Source organism: Xiphophorus hellerii, chromosome 17, assembly GCF_003331165.1.
Source record: "Xiphophorus hellerii strain 12219 chromosome 17, Xiphophorus_hellerii-4.1, whole genome shotgun sequence".
Lineage (NCBI taxonomy): Eukaryota > Metazoa > Chordata > Actinopteri > Cyprinodontiformes > Poeciliidae > Xiphophorus > Xiphophorus hellerii.
In genome coordinates this window covers 14,453,932-14,472,278 of record NC_045688.1, presented here as the reverse complement: position 1 = coordinate 14,472,278, position 18,347 = coordinate 14,453,932, and the positions used below count along the sequence as shown (strand labels likewise).

The window sequence follows — 18,347 nt, the reverse complement described above, 5'->3', positions numbered from 1 at the left end:
TTTGAATTGGCGAAACCTGCAGAAATCTTTTAACAGCATTAGATCATTTTTACATGCAAGAATCAGGGTATACTTTAGCAATAGCATACGTCCAACTTACCGTTCATCCATTCAACACATTAGATGACGCTTGAAGGTAATTTGGGGCAATTGTATCATTCTTCTTTATCATATTAAGAATTACTCATCTCGTTATAACAACTATAAAAGCTGTTAACCTTTCAAAATATGTCTGATTATGCCTTTTTAAAGTTATTATTTAGCAGTACAGCTGCTCTATTTAATGCACCAGTTGAAAGTATCCCTACCTCAAAGTACACATGAACATTTTTCATTCGCTTGTAAATAAATGTAGACCAGCTAACCTTCCACAAATGTTAATTCATTCATCTAGTTTTGACACCTAGTTGCATCTAGTTAAATCATTCATTAATTTCTAGGATTTTGATAATGGTGTTTAATTGATTACCATAATGACAAATTAAAGTTTAATCACTTAGGGAAAATATTTTCAGTTTAATAAATACACTTTCAGGCCTTTTTTTTCCCTAACTGATCAGCATAGAGAAAAAAACAGCTACCAAAGGTGAATCTCGATGATGGTGGAATATTATTGAAAAGTTCATTATTTCACTAACTCAATTCACAAAGTGAAACACGTTATAGAGGTTAATTACATACATACTGATGTTTATGTTAATTATGATTTTCTGTCTGTAGCTAATAAAAGCAGAAATGTGGGCTTACCGTAAAGCATGCTTATTACCTGCTTAGTTTTTTTTTATCTGCCTCATCAGAACGCATATATAAATTTACTCACACATACCTATACGTTTTTTTTGTGGTTTTAATCAAATCTGAGCATTTACAAATAATGTATTATGAAAATAAAGATCTACACTAGGTGCTTCAGGATGTCATGAAAGTTATTTTTAAAATAGTTTGTTGATTTAAGGACAAAATAAAACATCTAACCTTTGCAAAGGAAGAAAATCCTAAGAGTCTTTTACATAATTATTGGAATATGTAGAAGTAAGGGTTGCTCATTAAAAACTAAAAAACATGTTTTGCAGCTAAATAACATATGACTTCAAAAAGCCTTGGGCTGCTGGTGTCATTCTGTTGTAGATAATGTCTGCAGATATTGCATACAAATATGCAGAATAACTTCTAAATCCCCCTTTCCTGTTGTTTTTATCATTTGTGCGGTAATATTCTAGCTTTTTTGCTTATGCTCTATTATTTCCTCGTGTTTACAGGCTGAACCTGAAGGCTTCTCTCACTTCCACCTGTACGTCTGTGCTGCCTTCCTGGTGAGGTGGAGGAAAGAGATTCTGGAGGAGCGGGATTTTCAGGTAATCCGCCCTCGCTGTCAAACTCTGTGTCGGAGTCGACCATCTTTGCGCGTTATAAATCCGCAACATATGGAAAATGTAGATGGCGAACACGTCCTTCCTAGCAAATGAAAACGAATCGTCCACGTATGTTTTAATAACGTCGGGGCAGACTGTGAATGATCATGCCCTACATCCTTCTTCATTACCTCCTTGGTCATTACCTGTGCTGGTCAGAAGTTCTGAGTGCATTAGGAGATGACAGTAGCCAGCTGCCAGAAGGTGACTTTGGTTGCCGGCTCTGTGTAGGAGACCTGCATTCTTAACCGTAGCAACCACTAAATCTAAAACGAAAATCTAATATTATCACCTGCAAACATACCCACTTCTTCATTTGACTTTTTGACCTTTTCCCTCATTTGTCTTCCATCTTTTTTTTCCCCAGCATTTCAGCTCAGTGGTAGTGTTTGGCAAACAGACTTCTCTGTTCGTTTTTCCTTTTATGCACCAACAGAGAATAAAATGAAATTGCGAAGGAGGAGGAAAATAATGCCGTTTTCAACAGGTCGACTTTTTAAGCAGGACGGTATTGCCTCAGGTCTGATGTAGGCCTGTCGCAATAAGCAATAAATCAATTAATCGCATGATAAATTTAAACAAACTCAATCATTTCCATTTGAGTAATTTATCGTTTTTCACTTTTTCCACCAAAAACTGGATGACAAACATCTTCAGTCTGGTGCTTTGGTCTCAACTATCCTATTTTTTGAAGGACAGGTTTGTTTATAGACTTCATTATTCATTTTATTTGTTATTTCTGTTGTTTTGTTTATTTATTGTGGATATTTAAAATGCCTTCCACTTCCAGTGTTAAATGTTAGAATTTAAAGCTAATTGATCTTGGAGAATGTGTTCTTGCATTATTATGACGCCATTATTGCCATTTATATTCCTTGAAAACAGTCTCAAACAGCAATATTATCGTTTCCTTGGTCTTCATCAAGTCGTTTCTCCACTAATGTCTCCTAACAAACCCCCCTGAAGCCTTCGCAACTGGAATAATCCAGTAATTACAAACCCCTTGGAAAGGAAGTCTGTATATTGTTTAAATAGAAATCGAATGAGAAGATGGAGTAATATACGCAGCGTTCTCTGCCTCCATCATTTGAAGAATGTTGTGATCCAAATAATATATAGCAGTATATTCCATGCGTGGCAGCCAGTGCAGCTCCTGAAGGCCGATGAGAAAACTTGCTTCACTAAACACTTTTTTTCTTCCTTCCTTTATTAAACATGAGACGTTGTTTTGTTTATATGCAGCTGTAGTTTCTGTTTAGGGCCGAGCTTCTTGTTCTCCTCGTTGCCTAAATGCCATTTTTGCTGCGATATAAAGGCCCCTTTGAGCTCCCTCAGATAGTGCTCACTCTACGATTGCCCCGTGTTTTTCCCCCCTTACCTCTCTGCACTCTTTGCCTTCTGCATACGCCGAGGCCTTTGTTTCTTTTATTTATAGTACCTGCTAACATTTTAATAACTTGGTTACCTTGCAAGCACACAAACATACAAGCAGGGATAAGTTTAGGAATACGTTTCTCCTTCAGCTTCCTATAGATCCACTTACCGGCTGCCTTGCCATGCAGACTACCAAGTGGTGTGCCAAGGGCAAATAATCCATCCTGATATAGATGAGGCGTGGAGGGAGGAGAGGATCAGCTTGGCAATGAAAGCGAGAACAGATTAAACTTTGTAGCAGCGGAATAAGCAAAAGAATACTTTTATGTACGGCAAACTTTGATTAATGGCCACTTGCTTCTCTTGCCGTAAGTACTGGTTATGTTTTATCAAATAGACACAATTACTGATATTCAGATCGGTTTAAGACCGATTGCTTTGAACTGCAGTTTTGATACAGTTGGGATTTGGAAGTAATGTATATAGAGTACGTTTCAAATGAATGAATAAAAGCAGAACTCTGTAGTTTAGGTTCTGTTCACGTAATATTCCATATCCCAGTCTGGAAAAGTAGGGGTTGCCCCAGACAACATCTGTCCATCGGATGTTGTCTGCTCACCTTTCCATCGATCATTCCACATGCTTGTAACCCGGCAACGCATCACTTCGTTACGGGTAGCAAAAATTAAATGTAGTGTTTAACTATTGGACATATTCCCTTCGATTTAGGCCATTTTCAGAAGATCTTGGGAACGTCTGAAGCCTTCAGGATAAGTAACAGTGTTTGATAAACCATCGTCAGTATTCAGTCTACGCACAAGACTTACCTCAGGGACAAATTTAGCAAGCTGCTCTCTCATCACAGCGAAGCTGCTACTGTGCACCGCGCCAACTACCGCATCCAAAATGCAATCTAAAGGCGGGACAACAAATCTGATTGGCTGAGGTAACCTGACACCACTTATTCTAATGGGTGAATGTGTAAGATACACTGTCAGACATTTTTATCCTGTCTTAACATGTATTTGTTGCAGTAAGTTCAGCTTTTAATCCAAATTTAAACACTAAATTTAATCACACTGTTATGAAACTAATGATTTTTTTAAATTTATTTAACACAATCAGTTTTTACTACAAACTTTCTAATGTGGTTTACATGCTCATCCATCCATCCTTCAATCCACGTCCACATCTGTCATTCATGATTTCATGTCTACTCGTCCGTCTTTCCATGTCCATTCAGTTTTTGTAGATTCCATATTTAAAGTCTGACTCCTGTTGAGAATCCTTCCTAAAGTTTCTTGTTTTCGCTTCAAAAGCTGACTTTAAAAAAACACAGAGAACTCTGTAAATTTGAGTTTGTGGGGGGGGGAAATAACCCATGTAATCTCAACATTTAAACTTACTTGGAGCCCTTTGAAATGTTTGTCAGTGAATAAAAATAAAATTAAAAAAAAGTCCCCAGAGAGCGCGTGTTACAAGTATGTTTTTAAATAGGCGAGTCAGATTCAGCTTTCATCAAGCGACAGTTTAGAATCACTAAAGTACATAATGCATAAATTACTGTCTCCCACTCTACCTCGTGTTAATAAAGCCCCGCTTAAAATGGAACCTGAAATGTTAAAGCATGTCATAACAAATCTGAAAACGGCAGTTTTCCACTGAAATACTTTCAGAATGGAAATTGGATCCCACCAATGTTTCATGCTGGCTTTTATTTATTGAAATCACAGCAGAATTCTGGTATTTCTTGCTTGATTAAGAAATTGCTCTTAGCACTACACATCAGAGAATTACTGTAGCTCCTTTCATTGGAAACAGGAGGGAGGCTTATTGAAAAACAATCTAGTCAAGCTGGGTAGAACTGGCTTCTATCTAAAAACCTGGGCTTTGGTTGATTAAACATAATTTACTCACTGTGTGAAACTCTGGAGACTTTGAGAGGGTGAAGACGTGTTTTTATTTGTAGGATATTCTGAATATTTTAGACCTTTTTTCGCTTTAATGCACAAGTTAAATGCCTTAAGGGACTCATACAATTTGGTTTTAGCTTTTCACGATCTGAAATGCTCATTTTAATCTTTTGTTGAGGTAACGTTTCTATTGGTGTTTGCAAATTTTGAATGTAAAAATTTCTTACCGTTTCAGACTCCACTTGTAAGATTTCATTGTCAGTTTTTGGTTGTTTTTATTGTTGAAATTCAAAAGTTTACCCTTTACTTTAATCACCAACTGATCTTGATTACTTGTTGAGTTTTTACCTCATTCGAACTAAACACAGTTCCAGTAAAAGAGCTTAACAACTCCAAAAAATAAAAATAAAAATCCTCTTCTTGATGTGCTTTCCCACACAACTGGTTGAGATGTAAATGCTCTCTGGTTGCTATGGAGACTTGGTGATTTCAAGATGCCGCTCTTGACTTCAATTCTTTAAAAAGAATAAATAAGTAAAAGCTTTGGAGATATTTTACCTCCATAGTTCTCCTCCAGTAAGGTGGCCACTTTAGCCGCCGTTTAGTGACATTATTTAGGCGAGATTCTAGAAACCAAAACCATGTTATGATTCTGCTTCCTCCCTATTCGAAATCCCCAGTCACTCACGGTGAAACACCATGACAGCGCACTCAGAGACGCAGCCGAATGTCTTCCTGACATTTTCTCTTGCCTGGTATCCTGCAAATGAGTTCTCATTGTCCGTTTCTGTCTTCATGGGTGAGCCTGTTGCATGACAGTGTTTCTGGGTGCTTCTTTAAAGCGCCCAGCTCATGATTTTCACGCATTCATCAATCAAATTTCAAGTAAGGAAGGTTTAAATGTTTTGTTGCCAGTCTCTTAAGGGTCTGTTGGATGGAGCTCATCGTCACGTTTTGCTTAGTCATCTCAAACCCGCCTGGCTTCTCCTGTCTGTATTCCTCTCCGTTAGCAATTGATACTTTTCTTTCTTTGCGTCTCCTCCTTCGACTGTTGCCGTTCCCTTAATTCTTGACCTTTTGTCGTTCTTCTCCTGTCTCTTCACTCGCGTGTTTACGTCTCCAGACAACCCACTGAAAGGAAATCCCAAAGCAATCGGGCCGCGAGTGAAAATTTGGCCAGACGACGCACTTCTTCAACCGTTTCACTCAAGAGCATGCATGCACACAAGCCACACTCGCTCCTGGCTGCATAATAAAAGCTTTCAACCAGCTCCATCAATCTGCTCATTATTACGCCGAACTCCAATTTGCCCGGGCCTTGAGGGAAACTTGTAGTAGCTAGTTAGCGCCGTGCCACATTAACAGCTTGTTTCCTTTTGTAGCAGAGAATCATTGTTGTGGTTTAGTTGAGCCTTGGTGGGGTGAAACTTTTATGTTCTTGACATATATTGAGAAAAAACTTTTCTGCTTTGTGGTACTTTTTGGTGTCTCTAAATCCAGATGTGACAGTTTAGGACAAGTTTAATACACAGACTGTTCTAAACCTGCTAAGTCAGTGTAGTGTTTTCCCTCAGTCAAAAAAAAAAAGAAGTTAATTGACTTTAGTATAAATAAATAAAAAACGTAGGGAGTTGGGAGCAGCGGTGTATGATAAACTAGTGGTGAGTTACATTCTGTGGGTCCTAAGAGGGTGCACGAATGATTGATTCACTTTAACAGTTTTAATTAAAAAAATGCATCCAGAAAGCAATTTGAAAGGGATAATTCATGCATTGTTATCAAACACAGTAAGGGAAGTAACTGTGAATCTCCCCTCCTGGTTGTGGGATTGGATTTGTTAAGCTGCAGAATGAAAAAGAAGGGGGACGGGGCGGGGGCGGGCGCGGGGTACGCCGCTCCCCAAAGCAATCTGCATTACTCCGTCACACCTCGGCTAGCACACCGTCGGTAACTTTGTGGCCTGCGCCGCGCGGATAAGTTAGCATATCCGCAAGCGCACGCTCATGCATTTTCCCCGCCACTCTGCCAGATTTGTAAAGACACAACATCATAAACACGGACGTAAACAGTTCTCTCTCCACAGGACATACTTTCAACCCCACACACAGCAGTAAGCATGCATGGATTTATGTAACTTTTTTTTTTCCTGAGGTTTAGGTAGAATCAGCACAGTCAGAAACATCCCCATTACTCTGCACAACCTTCAGATGCCCTCATGCCACTAAACAACTCCCCCTATTCTTCAGGTTCCATGAAAAAGCCATGTTTACGCACATCTATGACTAGTCAGAAGCCAAAAAATGATAATTATTCATTTGGAGTAGATGCCGACTTATCAAAAAACAGATTCTGATGCACTCCATGTCTTTCATTCACATGCATTCAGTGAGTCCGACTTATTTTACTGCACACATTAAATAAGACCCTTTGAAAAATATGACCCCTTTAAATATGGTCAAAAATACTGTTTATATTGATTGTGTTGAAGCCAATGAATGTAACTTCTCTGAATTTAGTCAACTAAAACTGACTACCAAACAAAATCATCAAAACTGTCCATTCAGTAAAATGTTCTATTAATTGTGTTAAATTAATCCTCAGGTTATAGTCAATCAATACTGTTTAATATACACTCAGCCTCCTTTATTTGATGCCCCCAATATAAAATCCAAAAATAGGTGTTAAGTAAGTCACGCTTCTATATATTGTTGCCCAAAAAGTTACAAATTGTCATAGCAACTGATAATTACAGTAGGACCCCTGCGTTTGGTGGGGTTGTTGACCACATCCATTGTCTAAAAACTTTTATAACTCTCCATTTTAATAGTTTTTACAACAAATATATCTTAATACTCACACTGGAAAAGATTATAGTCCTACAGCCGAAGCAAACATCTACATTTGGGATACAGCCAATCAGTGCCAATGAAACTCAATGATGCTCCTGGATTGGCTGCTTTGCGAAGCCAGCCAAAAACATTGTTTCTAAGTGTTCTAACTTCCCACACTGCATTTTCATTTGAATATATGCCCCATAAATGGTCTATGAATAAATCTGCAAGTTGGCAAATTTTCCGCAAATAATTTGGAGTTGCGTTCCACAGGAAAAAGCTGCGAATAGGTGAATTTCCAAATGCTGAACCGCAAATGGGACTGGTTATCCACTGCTAATGTTATACACAATAACTTGCTTCTTCCTGATTATAACAAACTAATCCTGTTTAATAAACATCAGGCCTCCTTTAGTTTTATACTTGTTCAATTCTCCAAGTGTCTTGTATATTGATAAAGTTACCATATGATAGAGACAACCCTTCTGATTACAGCCACTAAACTTGTTGCTGAATTATGACCTTTTATCAAAACAAAAGTCTTATAATCTTCTCAGTCTGGAAACACTTATTTATAGATCTGACATTGTAACTACTGAGCCAGAGATCTGTAATGTTTTCAGTGAATCAGATGGAACAGTAATGGTTATTTAGCTTAAATGTGGCGAGGGATTTAGCTTAATCTTTCAATCTCTAACGCTACGGCAGAGAAAAAAAGAATTGATGAGTAGCTTTTTATGCTTTCCAACTGTACACACACTGGCAGTAAAGGACCCATCATTGACCTGGCTACCGTAGATGGTGTTAACGGTTTAAATGCATGCATGTGCTCATCAATTCATCCTGAAACATATACAGCGTAGAGCATTTTACCAGTGATAAGGTTCCATTTTTTAAAGCCCATACATCGATGATGGAGATAAATCACAGTTTAGCCGTGTGTAACTACAGCCTTTTATATCACTTAAGACTCCTCAGGACTGCTTTTAAAGGCACCTATTATGCTCTCAATGTGAGGCCAAGCATTTATGTGACTACATGGCTATTAGTCCTATATAAATGACTAAAGGCTCGACAGAGACGTTGAGGGAAGAAAAATCAGAAGTGGAAGAGTGAAAGTCAGAAGAGAAAAAAAAAAAAAGATCTGCTTGCACTTCAATTAGTGGCGTGTGGAAAAACCGTGGACCTCTGTAAATGTCAGCGGGTGTCCTCGGATCAGTTGCGTGTGCAGAATGCCTTGGGTTAGGCAGCCTTGGCAGGGAACAGAAGAAGAGTAGTTCAGAAAAAGAAATTTATAAAATTTTCATCACAGATTTAGAACACGGCTTTGTTTTTACACACCTTTGTGTTAGTGAAATGGGTTTTACCGAAGGAAAGCAAAAATGTCCAATTAGTGAGAAAATGGGGCGTTAAGGAGGAGCATTCGTAAAAAGAAGAAGAACACAAAAGGTAGACGTTTTAAGAAATGCTTGTCGTTTTCAGGATACCGCCAGAGGAGAGAGATGTACTCTTGTTATTCTCTTGTGAAAATAATACCTTTAATTCCGATCATTTGAAATTCAGCGTCACTGGAAACTCCTTGAGATTAAAAGCTGTATTCCAAGACCACAATACGACATAGACCAAATACTCAAACGAATAAACCGGAGACGTCACATGGCACTTTCAGGAGCCAAGTAAACTGATTTCTCTGTCCGTTAAAGTTGACTTGAATTGCCCCAAAGGTATACGAGACGACAATTTAAAATCCATCTGCACATTACTCAATCTGGCTGGGGCGGAGACTTTTAAAGGCCCTTTTAACCAGTTCAATTAGAAGTTTTGGGACCTTCATCAAAATAATGTCCTAAAACCACAGTTCATAATGTCTGTAGTTTCTCCGCAGAAGCCAAGCCCAAGAATGCATTTATAGATTAAAAACCAGCCGTTGAGAGAGTCTGCAATCAGTTAAAAACAGACATTTTGCTGTAGCTTACAAGATGCAACAATGTACTCCATAGCTACAATTAGTCATAAAACGCAGAGTAGAGTGATATATAAATATATATATCATCCAATTCTTTCTTTTTTTAAAATACTAGGCTGAATAGCACATCTGCATCGTCCATCAGAGTGGGAATGATTGAAGTGATCAGATGCCTTACGATTTGGTGTGGGAAACACTTTTTGTTTATGAAAAAGAAACCCAATTAACGTTTTAGCTTCGAAGCCAATTTGTCAATTTGAGATTTAAGATGGATTCTGATCAGAGAGTCTGACCTAAATATTTGTAGCATCCAACTACTTCAGTTTCAACCCCTTTAAGAAAGAAAGGGTGTTTCTCACAGGTTTTCACACAGATTGTGGGCAACAATCTATGTAAAGAGCCTTGAGGTACTCCCTTTAAAACAGGAAGGAGAAACAAAATGACCCAGAAGTTTGGAGACATGGTGCTCAATATTTGAGAGTTGATTTATGAAGATATTATCAACAGTGTTAAATGCTTTAGATAAGTGAAGGGAAAGTGTATTAAAAGAGGAATGGCTAAACCTAATTTCGTTGTTGTAGCATCTGATCTGTAGCAAAGAGTTTATTTTGTTGATGCTGCCTGATATAACGCCTGCCTTAAAATACACGTTTTATTTTCATTGGTTTCAAAACAGAATTTGAGAATTTATTTATTCCTGATTATGGTAACATTGATTTTTGGAAATCTAACAAAAAATGAAAACAAATTAGCGTCTGCTGGGAAATTGCAATTGTGTTGCCATTGAAAGTTTCAAAATGGAAAAAGCTTTTTTTTTAACGTAAGGTATTGTCCTCACTCAATAGATTAGCTCATTCTATTGTGGATATTCTATTTATCAGTGTGCAAACAGCAATAAAAAATATAAACCTGTTTTAATACTTTTCTTTGTACAAGAGTTAATAAATATGGGCATACTTTTCCCGACTCTTACTCAGCTTACTAATACTTTATTTCCTTCAGTTATTAGTTAACTTTATACAAGTTAACACAGTCCTCTGAACATTTATGTCTGGAATATGAACTCAATACCCTTTCAGAGTAATTATCAGAACAAAGTGCAGCTCTGTCAAGATGCCAGGACAAATGCTCTGAAAAAAAAATTGGAACTCATAGTTTAATCTGGACATCTGGTCCTTTGAAATGCTTTTTCACGGCCAAAATAAAGGCTGCAGAACATTGTAAACAATACATCTCTATTGTCAAAGTAATATATGGGGGGGTTGTGATATTTTTACATGTATTAGCAAAATTGTCTACTTTTTTACGTTCTCGTTTAAACAATTTGCCAATAACACGTCCTCATTTTAGTGACAGCCATTATCCACGCACAGAGGAGACCTAGAACAGTGGTGAACCTTCTTAAGACTTGGCCAGCCTACTAAAGTTACCCTAGGGGCGTCAACGACTCATCCAGTAGCTCACAAAAGATACTAGAACAACATCTGAAGCACTTCAGGCCTCATTTCCCCCAGGATAAACCCAGAGTTTATGGTTTAGTATTCAGGAACTGGTCGGGCAAATATGGCAGGCCTGTGAGATTTCCAAGGCCGCAAAAAAAACCAACAACTGCTGACATAAATAACAAAGCAGTTTGTACTTTATTTACTACAAAGCATCTTGATGTCCCCCGACATTCGGTGGAGTGCTGAGACGAAAGTGGAACTCTTTGGAAGGCGTGCGTTACATCTAGCAGAAAAAGAGTATCTTACAAAGAGATAGAGATAGTAGTGATGGTGGGGAGGCGTTGTTGCTATAGCAGTTGTAGCCATCAAGAGTCTAAATCCGTTATTGGGCTTAAGTTTGAATTTGTTTCTGACAAAACCAGGTTAGCTTGTTTAGCTGTTTTTCATCTTAAAAAAAGAAAATCATAACTTGAAAACAGTGTTTTTGTGTTTACTCGGGTTATCTTTGATAAGAAACCTTGCTTGATGATCAACTGTTTTAACTGTGACGACTAAAAACCATCAATGTACCTTAAGGCCAATAACCAGCCAGTGTTTATCTGTGGCTCAAGACAGGGGTATAAGTAAAGAAAGAGTGAGTATTATTGCTGTTCTTTTATTCTAACATAATGGAACAATAGAGGCTCCTCTGTCAGCCCATAAGCCAGCTGCGTGCCCTTTCTTTGTCTCCTGACTCAGTTAAGACACTAAAATACCAAATAAACAGCAATATCTACTCACTTGTATGGAACTAAGAGACTTTGGTAGCGGCAAGAGCTGACAGAGATGGAATTTTTTTTCAGAGTAAGAAACAAAAAAAAAAAATGGTTTTGACAAATGAGCTGGGTCAGGAGCAAAGACATAAATATTGAATTTCACACCCAAAAATACTCTTTCAAGCAGTCAAAGAGAACTGAGCCCAATTGTGTTCCAGGAGTTTTCAGTAATCTTGAACTTGTGATTAAAGGGGGCTTTGGCCTTTCTGTACTTGCCAATGGTTAGTCTTAAACTGCTAGTTTTTTATGTTTTCTTTTTGGATTTGTTAAAGAGTGAAGACCCAGAGGGGCTCCTACATGTTAAGGTGCTTTTAAAATGAGTTTCTATATTCGGTCTTCCGTGGCTGTCAGCACGATGCTCGGAGAGCTTAGATATGTAGCAGGAAGGGTTCTGCATTCAATGGGTTCATACATTTCGGCATGCTCCAATCAGTGTTGTCAGAGCCTACAGATTTTTTTTAGGCGGTAATGGTTGATGGTGAATGGGGAGGGCAAAGGGCCAAATATCGACTGCTGGTGAACTTTGAAGATGCATGAGCTGAAAAGTAAAACTGGTCAAGCAGCGTGTAAAACCGCTGCGAATGCTCCAGTAAACAGAAAGCTCAGAAAACTGCTTTAGGCTTTTTTTATTAGGCTGGCATTGAATGAAGCAGAAAAGCTACAAACTAACACGGACTGAGACTGTGAAGTAAACACATATATCTAATCTGCTTTGTTTTTTCTTGATATGACTTGACTTATTAAAATCATAAAAGCAAATCTTTGCAAAGCCATAGGGGGATTGTACACCCCCAGATTCGGTTTAATGTACGCTAAAACCTTTAAGCTAATTTGACAACCAGTCTCTTATGCATTTAGTTAATGGATTAAATTATGTATTATGCATTAATGTAATGCTCACTCCTGTAAGACTTAAATAACCAAATCCTCCGCCCACATGCTCTGCTTCCGTGTGAATGCATTTTTAAAAAAAAAAACATTTCTGCATTCCTTCGACGATACTGTCAAATTACTCACTGAAAATACACGGCACCAAAGATACATATCTCACATCACATCTCTCATAAACCCTACTAGCGAAAAGCACCCCATGGTGCTACCACCGTCATGTTTCACCATGTTTTAAATGAGTTTTCTGGTATGTACCGTTTTGTATATTGGCGAGAAAGATTAAACTTGTTTTTTTCTGACCAGAACTCCTTCCACATGTTTATGTTCTATCCCTGGCTTGTGCCAAACCTTTAAAGGTGACCTATCATGCTCCTTTGAACAGGTTAGAATAGGTCTACGGTTTATATGAAAAGGGGTCATTACATTTTTTGAGCAAAATCATTCTTGGACAATGAGATTTCAGTCTGCTCAGTTCTGTTGTTTGAGCTCCTTTCAGAATGAGCTGTTTCAGGGCTCGGTCACTTTAAATTCAAACAAACTGCTGCTGGCCACACTTCCCAACTCCACATTTACAGATTAAAATGGTTACAAGCAGATACACAATTATACAACCGTACATTTTAGAAAAGCGCAAGTGGCACCTCATACACAACCTACAAGAATTCAGGAAGTGGTTTCTGATGGTAAGTCTAACAGCCATTGTACAGTGTTGAAACCGTCTGACAAATTATGCTGGAGCTCCACTTGGGTTGCTAGGTAACAGAGCTGAGGCTAGGCTGGGGTTGCTAAGTAAATCACAGTGCCTATAGATTTTTGAAAAGGCAGATTTCCAGACACCAAAAAACTTCAACATTACCAAAAGTCATCTGGATGGTGTGTTTTTTTTGTTGTTGTTGTTTTTAGCGCCTGGAATATTTTTAGAAGCAGTTGAGATCCAAATGTGAGTTTAAAAAAAATGCTAAACTAAATTTTGCATAAAAAGTCCCCTATAATTGAACTTCTTGTGGCTTTTTTCTTCTGTAAAAGCTACTTAAATAATTCTTGCAAACTTAGAAAGGCCATTTGGTTGCTTCTGCTTACGATGTATTTTCATTTTAAACAGTCAGATGTTTAGAAATTAAAAACGTAGACTTTTTAATGACATTTGAAAATGTTTACTTTTTCATAGCACTGTCATAATAGAATAGAATAGAAGTAGCCTTTATTGTCCCACACGGGGGACATTCAGGTATAACAGCAGCATCAGATGTACAGATTCACACAATAAGTTTTAAAAGTGTTAAAAAAATGAAAAAAAGAACCAAGATTAACAACAATATTGGTAATAGATACTGCGTGAGATATAACTTAAAAATACTGGGCATGCTGTGGTGGCGTAGGGGATAGCGTGACCCATGTTTGGAGGCATTGAGTCCTCGACACGGCCGTCGCGGGTTCGATTCCCGGACCCGGCGACATTTGCCGCATGTCTTCTCCCCTTTCCTGTAATTTTACTTTCATATAAGGGACACTAGAGCCCACAAAAGACCTTTTAGATACTCCTATCTAAAAGCGAGTCTTAAGAACCGGTCCACATGACTTCCAAGCTCATAAACGTATTTTGCTCATTAGGGGTAACAAAAGATCGCCCGGTTTCATTTCATTAACTCGGCTGCGAAATGACATCATCCGCCAAGACCGCGTCCCTTCTGCTGTGCAATAATCAAAGCTTTTTCACCCGCCAACCTTTCTACAAGGCAACTTGGCTGTGCCATGCAGTGTCAGCTTTTACCTCCGTGTGCTCCAGTGCCACACTCTCTCGCATTAGCACCCAGTGTTTTTTTGCCAGAGTGCCCATTTTGTGTAATTATATAAACTACAGCAAGCTAATGGCCCCAACAGAGCAGTGTCTGGGCCCATTACACCCCGGGGCGCTGCACAACACCATTACCACCAACTGCCTCGGCGGCAGCCTGGAGTGTTTGTGCACAACCGGTTGCCAGCTTGTGTGTTTCCGAACACCTCTGTGTGTGTGTGTTTTCATGTAGATGTGTCGGTTGTAAAGGAGGTCGACGACCGGATTGATGCATGTCACCGAAATTCAACAGCTACTGCAGACAGTTGCCATTTTTAGAAACCAATGTGTGCCCTGTTGATGTGGGCTTTGCACCTGTCATCTCTCAGCCATTAATTTCTCCTGGGTTTCTAGCCGCTCGCCTGCTGGAAGCCATGGTGACGCAGGAGAAACAATAGCTGGATGCTCGGCACAACTTGGGGCACTTTGCCGAGGATCATCTCGGCCTGACGGCAAAGAGATGATTCAGTTTATTTAAAAAGTCACTCTAATTGTTTGGGTTTTTTTCTTCCTCTTTTCTATTCTCTCATTTGGATCCGGTAACTACAAAAATAGTATTTGATATAATTCATTCAAGGTTCCTACACAGTCAGAAAATATGCATAAAAAAATATTTTTATTTCAAGATTAAAATTCTTCTTAGTTCCAAAACCTCCTCCTCTTTCTTTCCTTACTTTGTTTCTTTCATATCTTTTCTTAATTCTTTCTTTTTTTCCCCCTTTTGTCCTTGATTCCTCTCTCATTGCCTTCCTTCCTTTTTGTCTCCTCCTTGCTTGTATTATCTGTCCTTCCTTGTCCCTCTCCTCCAGTCTTTCCTAACTACCTTTTTTTTATTTCGTCTGAACTCGATTTCTTTTGGTCTGCCTCCATCTTTCCTCATTTATATTTTATATCTCAAAATGACAACGTATTTTTAGTCTCGTTTCTAGCGTAAATATCTGAGCACACTTGAAATCAGAGAAAACTAACTTACAAGTATCTTCATCAGAACTTGTTTTCAGTCAATAATTTCTTAGTGTTGATGAATACACTTATAATATGTGAAAAATGTCTCATTCCACTGGCAGAATATTTCACTTAAACTAGTACTTTTTCATCAATGTTAAGGAATTATTGACTTGAAACAAGCTGTTATACTTTGCTAAAAAGTTACTCGTAAGTTAGTTTTCCAATTTCAAGTGTACTAAGAGATTTGCACTAGAAACTAGACCAAAAATACTTGCTAATATTTTTTTGCTTTAGCAGTGTGAGTTTGTATTTCTCTCCGACTGTCCATGGAGATCCAACCAATTCTCACCAAACCAATACATAATCTAGTCCCACTCAACTTTATGTCCATCAGATGGGTTATGGACGCAGTTGAATGAGCTCCCCTCTGTCGGACTCGGGTTAAAACAGTAACCATCAACGCGTTGAGTAAATTTCACCTCGCCGTGACCTCGCCCTCTGCTCAGCCATTATGTTGCTCCATTTTAGCATCAAAGAACGAACCGCGGCACTCACTCTATTGATGATCTGCTTTCCCCTCCATATCAATAGCCATTAACAACTTTAAGCCTTGCCAAGCACGTAAGATGGAGCGCTAATTGCCTCCCCCCTTTTCTTTTTTTTTTCCTTCTCCTGTGGAGTACTGTACACAGCGGCGATGAATCATTGTCTTTGTTGGTGTTTTGCAGGATAAATGGATATTAATGCTTGAATAGCTTCAAGCACCCACACAGGCAGTAAAAACAGACAAATCGCTCCATTTTATGTCTCGCCCGTGCTTCCAATTTACACTTTTTTTCCCTTTCAATTCCTGATTAAAACGGGATACAACAAGTACACGTTCACGCCCGCAGTCTACCAGCTTACATTTTTTTTGTTTAGTTTTTTCCTTTCTCGTGGAACCACAGGGTCATTGACAGCAGCACTGTATCGACCGTCGCCACCTGTGTGAAGTGGAGCAAATGAGTCATCCCCCCCCCACTGACAGCGAAATGTATGCAATTAAATCACATTAGAGTCGTTAGCCCAACAGACGTGAGAGCCAGCAGATGGTTACGATGCAGAAACCTGCTCCTGATGAAGCTCCTCTGTCACTCCGCGCTTGTATGGAGGAGCCTCCCAGAAGTGCATTTGGGTGGGTGCGTGTGTGTGTTTGTTTCTAGTACCTTGTGGGGACCATATAGTACGTTGTGGGGACCCACTGCTCCTTGTGGGGACCGAAGCCTGGTCCCCACAAGGGGAAACACTGTTTTTGGGTCAGGGGTCAGATTTAGGACTAAGGTGTGAATTGAGTTTTGGTTAGGATTAGATATGTAATGGATAGGGTTAGGGAAAAGGTAAGGGTAAGGTTTAGGCTGTAGAAATGAATGAAAGTCAATGGAAAGTCCCCGCAAATTTAGCTGCTCAAACGTGTGTGTGAGTTTGTTGGCTGTATGTTGTTTTATGGCTGTGAAGCTAAAAGTAACACTTGAAGACAGAGGCCAGTTCTTAAGTTGCTTTGTGATTAGTCCTTAGAAAGTAAAAACAAAAGAAAATGCAGAGATGAAATGAACTCAGTATGACGTGTTTTAGAGCTAAATCAGTAATATGTTACTTGCTAAAAGTGCTGAAGTTTTCACGTTTCAGGGATTTTTATTGCACTACTTTAATGTATGTTTCAAGTTTTGTAGTTTGAAAAACGTCCGCTTGGATGTATTCTGTCAAATATTCAACTTTTTCCCCATCGGGGAGAGGGCAAAAACTTCTAACACAACTCTGAAATCATTACGGTCATTTTAAAAATCCTCAATTCATTACTGCAAAAGTGACATATCTTGACATAAAATCTCTACCTTTGGTCCAGTATGAACACTGGACACTACATTTTATGCAGATGTATAAAAAAACAAACAGATACTTCAAATTTGTTTTTTAATAAGTTTGTTTGTGAAGCCCCCCTTTTTTTTAAAAAGGGAATTCTTATTTTTCATAAAAATGTTAAAAGATAGTCTTACCTTACTCTCAATAAACCAGTGTTGTAAATCTCTGTGAAAAGTAAATTTTCTTAAATACAAATGTTTAAAATATTGTAAATATAATGTCATTGCAATATCTGTTAAAGCCATGTAAATATCACAAGAGACTGTTTGAAATCGAGTAATTATGTCAAACAAACCAAATATTAAATTCTATCCACATCTGGTACAGACTGTTGGAAGCACAGAAAAGAAAGATTGCGGTTAGAAATGTAGGTATTCATCCCAAATTACGCATATCATCACAACTTTTTAAAAAAAAATCATAATTACATCCTCCTATAAAATCTATCTCTACTTAAAATTGTTGTCATTTCTACTTTACCTTTCTATCTAAATGCATTTAAATCTTTTTCATTTTGGTTTATTGAAGACAATGGTTACCTTTCTTTGAAAAAACACAACGTGAAACCATTTATGGTGAGAGAAATATAACCTGACTGACAAACGCACATTTTCTGTAGACAAAAATAGCTTTATATAAAGGGTTTCTTTCACATCATCAACAACAGGCTATGCCTGACTCTCGGAAGTGTTTTTAATACCTTTTGTTTGACAAGCGTATTTTTTTCCTCACCCTGTCATTTGTGACAGCCGCAATTCCTAGGTATCCGACAGACTTTCTCCGTCATTTGTTTCTGCTGCGAAGATGTTGCTAAACTGTGATTTACTATCAGCCGTCATAAATTCATTTCCGTTGGCGGTAATAAAACACTCACCCTTCCCCTGACACAATGATGGACTTCCTCGTCCCATTAGAGCTATGACCCGGTTTTTATTGTGAGGCCCTGCGTTTTGAGACTGTGTTGCAATTCACCGGCCCGACGAACGTTATTAGGAAACGATTTCGTTGACGCAAAGAAA

The 18,347-nt window shown here is 38.5% G+C and overlaps 1 protein-coding gene across 2 annotated transcripts in view; it reads left to right on the top strand.

The window, feature by feature from the left end:
• tbc1d22a (TBC1 domain family, member 22a) overlaps window positions 1-18,347 on the top strand; it is a 142,458-nt gene that overhangs the window by 114,207 nt on the left and 9,904 nt on the right. For both annotated transcript variants that reach the window (XM_032589118.1, XM_032589117.1), the window contains exon 13: window positions 1,260-1,355. In XM_032589118.1, the coding sequence (XP_032445009.1) occupies window positions 1,260-1,355 (96 nt within the window). The remainder of the gene's footprint in view (window positions 1-1,259; window positions 1,356-18,347) is intronic.